We start from the raw sequence: 4083 nt of genomic DNA, 5'->3' as shown, positions 1-4083 counted from the left end.
AATGCCGAGTACCAGGCCAATGAGGACGAAACGGCCTGCCAGGGCCACAAATGGTATCAGGGCAGAGTGACCCAGTCAAGTGAGGCCTAGAGGAGAACAGCAGGTGCAGGGGTCGGGGCAGTTCAGGGAGAGGGCGAGTGGAGGATTAAGACCCAAAGATCACACCAGTCCTTGTCAGTTCAGAATCGGTCAGTTTGCCCTCAGCGTTTGACTTTTTCATAATTAAAAATATTGAAGGAAGAGATAGGAAGAAAATACCATCAGGCCTCTTGTCCTCCCCCACCCCTCTTTTTTTTTTTTTTTTCTTTTCTTCATTGCCCATTCCTGGAATAGAACCCCAGATACCCTCTCCTCCCCCCCCTTGCAGGGCGCTGAAGGCTTTGTGGAACTACCTGAGTCAGAAGGGAATCAATAGCGATGCCATCTGGGAGAAGATAAAGGATGTCGTCGTCAAAACCATCATCTCGTGAGTCACGCTGCCACCCTGGGTGTGGACCTGCCACAGAACCCCTTGTCTCATTGGCCCCCACACTGCTCTGTTCCTGACCTTGACCGTGCTGTGTAGTTCCGTTTCCGAGGACAGAGCATAGAAAGGAGTAGAGCTAAATTCTGCACATCTTCTGAGCTTCTTCCCAGAAGCTGGCCCCAGATCTGAGGCATCTTTTGTTTCGTTTTTTTTTTTTTTTTTGCCAGCGGGGGCATGTTCTTACCAGAGAGAGAAACCAAGGTCGGTGGGGTAGAGAAAGCGCCTCCCCGTGGGGTGGGGTCACACCACAATCCCTTCTCTGCTCCAACGTCCTGTTGGGATTGGGAGCTCATGTGTACATGCACTCGGTGTTTTTCAAGCTAGCAGGGCTGGAATTCAAACTGTGGTCAGCCATGTGGGCCTAGCTCCCTTAACCTCTAGGCTATCGGGCCAGCCCCAGAGGCATCTCTTGAGAGTTGCTTTTCCTGAGTTGCCCCTGTTCACCAGTCTCTGGCTACTCTATGGCAGGGCAGCTCTGGGTAGGCCCTTTTGGAGGAGCTGAACCGAACACTTCCTCCCCTCCGTAACCAGGTCAGAGCCCTACGTGACCACCCTGCTCAAGACGTATGTGCGGCGGCCCTATAGCTGCCACGAGCTCTTCGGTTTCGACATTATGCTGGACGAGAACCTCAAACCCTGGGTCCTGGAAGTCAACATCTCCCCAAGGTAGATGGTATTCCCAGGATTCTCGCAGTCCAGTCCTGCCTGCATCCTCGTGGGCCTTTACCACTCTAGCCTTGCTGATGCTGGGAAGACCTTTGCTTCATAGAATTTGTGTTTTCCCTTCGTGTTCGGCCGGTTTACTCTTTTACTCTTTGCCGTTATCTCAAGGCTCTTTGGGGATGGAGAGAAGTTGTTAAAAGTGGTTCTTCTCAAGTTGATCCTACTGCTTGCTTGCCCCTAGCAACCCAAGGTTATGAGCAGCTAGACCCCAAGTGAGATTATTCACCACCGGGGGGGCAAAAGACCCTCAAGACAGTGCTCATGCACGTGGATGTTTGAGCCCCTTTCGCCTCTGAGAAGCAGGGAGCCAACGGGCGAGCCCTGACTTGAACCTATGACCAGAAAGCTTTTTAGGGTGCTGCTTTGACCCCTCTTTTACATCCTTTCCCTGAAGCCTCCACTCCAACTCTCCACTGGACATCAGCATCAAAGGCCAGATGATACGTGACCTCCTGAACCTGGCGGGTTTTGTTCTGCCCAGCGCAGAGGATATTGTTTCGAGCTCCAGTGGCTCCAGCAGCTCCAACAGCTCTGCCACCAGGTCAGCTCCTGGCGTCCCTGAGGCTGGGCTGAGCACGAAGAGCTCTGCCATGATTCTGGAGGGAATGGGCTCTGGGCTCTCGTTCTCACTTGGGCTTCCTTGCTGCTCAGTCTTCCCACAGTCCCCCACCACCCCGTCAGTGACCCTACAAGCATGCTTGGTTATATTGCTCGCCTGCAGTAATCTCCTTGGGGGATGGGCAGGCAGCATGGTGGTTAAGGGGCTGGAATCCCCCATGGCCAGCCCGGAGAGTCAGATTTAAGCTCCTTCTCCCAGGAGCATCTCTTTTTAGTCGCTGTGCTGGCCCTGACAAATCAGATCTTGCACAGGACCTCAACGTTGGAAGGAGCCTTAGGATTAGTTAGTCCAGTCTTCTCTCTAAAACGTTCTTTGCCTCCAGTTCTTCTCCCATAATGCCTTCCCCTGTCATGGGATTTCTACCTCCTGAAATGCCCCTTAGCCAGACCTACCACTTGTAACCTTCCCGTCCATCAAGGCCCAGCTCAAGACAGCATCTTCATGAAGCCAGCTCAGTGTGGGCTCCAGAGCACTGGGGACGGCTCTCGAGGGGATGCAGCCAGTAGTCAGTTCCTGTGATGTATAAGGAAGAATCTAGAATCTATCCTCCCAACAGCCCTGTAAGGTTGGCATTGGTGTCCACAGTCCACAAGTGAAGAACCTGAAGATCAGTGGGATTAAGGCCAAGGTCATTCAGCTAGGGAGTGGTAGGGCTGGAATTCAGATCCCGATTAGCTTGGTAACAGGACTTGCGTTACCTGCTGTACTTTGTAGAATCAGGTTTGGCTCTGTCCTGTCCTGGGCTTATCATCTGACTCATTGTGCCTGCTGCCCTGTCAGCTCCTTGGAGACAGGGACTGCTTTTCAGTCATCCCCATGTCTTTATCAGCGCCGACTATGGTACTTGTGGTATGTGGATGACGAGGTGCAGGGAGGATGCTGCTTGTCCGGGTTCTCATAGACGATAGGGTAGAGCTACATATGTAGCAAGTACTTGCTAAATAAAACTAAACTGAAGTGTACAGTGCTTCAGTCTTTCCAGGGTCTTTTTTATTTATTTATTTTAGGTTTTTGTCATAGGGCGTATACACTCACTGGAGAGACACAGAGAGACAGTGAGAGGGAAAATGAGAAGTCACCCCTCAGTGGGAGTTAACCACACTGCAGTGCTTTCTCTGTTCTGAGATTTGGGGCACACACACGTAAGCTCCTGGCATGATTCGTCACTAGGTCTGGGACTTGAACTAGACATTGTGGTCAGCCATGTGGGAGTGCAGCATCTTAACCACCACCTGCTGGCTCCTCAGGGCCTTTTCTTTTTCTTTTCTTTATTTTTTTTTTAAGAAGTATGTATTTTGAGGCCAGCAGGTGACATAGTGGTTAAGGCACGGGACTCCCACATGGCCGACCATAGTTTGATTCCCAGGCTCAGTGACCTGAAACTTCTGCCAGACATGGGTGTACATGTGTGCCCCAAATCCTAGAGGAATATGGAGGAGAAGAGACTGCGACATGGCCATCCTTGGAGCTGGGGATGTTCCCTTTCTATCTGGTGAGCACACATGCCCTATAAAAAGCAATCTTTCAAAAAATTTTATTCTATTTTATTTATTATTATTATTTTTAAAATATGCTATGGGCACGTGTACTCACCAGAGAGAGAGGAAAAGTGAGAAAGCAAGCCCCAGGTCCGAGACTTAAATAGCAGTTAGCCATGTGGGAGTCCAGGGCCACCTATTGACCCTGAGGATTTTTTTTTTCCACCAACCATTCACATTCAGCCTAAAGAGGGTGCCTTGTACTCAGTCAGTTCCTCCATGACCCTTGCCATTCGAAGACTCAGGCTACGGAAGTGGAGTGCGTTTCAGTCTCAGCTTCTCGGCGACCACCCCTCTGTCTCCGTATGTCTCTCTCTGCCCGAGAAGAGGCCTTCCTGGCCAGGCCCTTTTTGTGCACATCCTCAGGCTGTGCGGCTGCTGGCCCTACCCGTTGCTTTCTTTCCACCCTCCCGCAGCCTGCCCAGCTCTCCCAAGGACAAAGGTCGAATGGCTCCGGAACATTTTACTGCACAGAAGATGAAGAAAGCCTATTATCTGACCCAGAAAATTCCCGATCAGGTAGGAGACAGGTCTTCACCCCTCGCCACCCCCATGCCAGCAGAAAGCTCTCCTGATCGAACATTTGGGAACCCCAGGGCAACCAAGTTTTCCTCTCTCTTTTTTTTTTTTTTTTTTTTTTGGGGGGTTTTTACCTTTGGGGGGCGGGCGCCCCCCCC

The 4083-nt window shown here is 51.2% G+C and overlaps 1 protein-coding gene across 1 annotated transcript in view; it reads left to right on the top strand.

Annotated features, from left to right (window-relative positions):
* TTLL4 (tubulin tyrosine ligase like 4) overlaps positions 1 to 4083 on the top strand; it is a gene marked incomplete in the record, with an annotated part of 43120 nt that overhangs the window by 35911 nt on the left and 3126 nt on the right. Inside the window, 5 exon segments of the mRNA XM_027768338.1 lie at positions 1 to 53; positions 368 to 466; positions 1058 to 1192; positions 1644 to 1790; positions 3823 to 3925. Of these exon segments, the coding sequence (XP_027624139.1) occupies positions 1 to 53; positions 368 to 466; positions 1058 to 1192; positions 1644 to 1790; positions 3823 to 3925 (537 nt within the window).

This window comes from Tupaia chinensis, unplaced genomic scaffold (assembly GCF_000334495.1).
Source record: "Tupaia chinensis unplaced genomic scaffold, TupChi_1.0 Scaffold145907_1, whole genome shotgun sequence".
NCBI lineage: Eukaryota > Metazoa > Chordata > Mammalia > Scandentia > Tupaiidae > Tupaia > Tupaia belangeri.
Note: the sequence above shows the minus strand (reverse complement) of the source record. Positions and strands in the feature narration are given on the sequence as shown.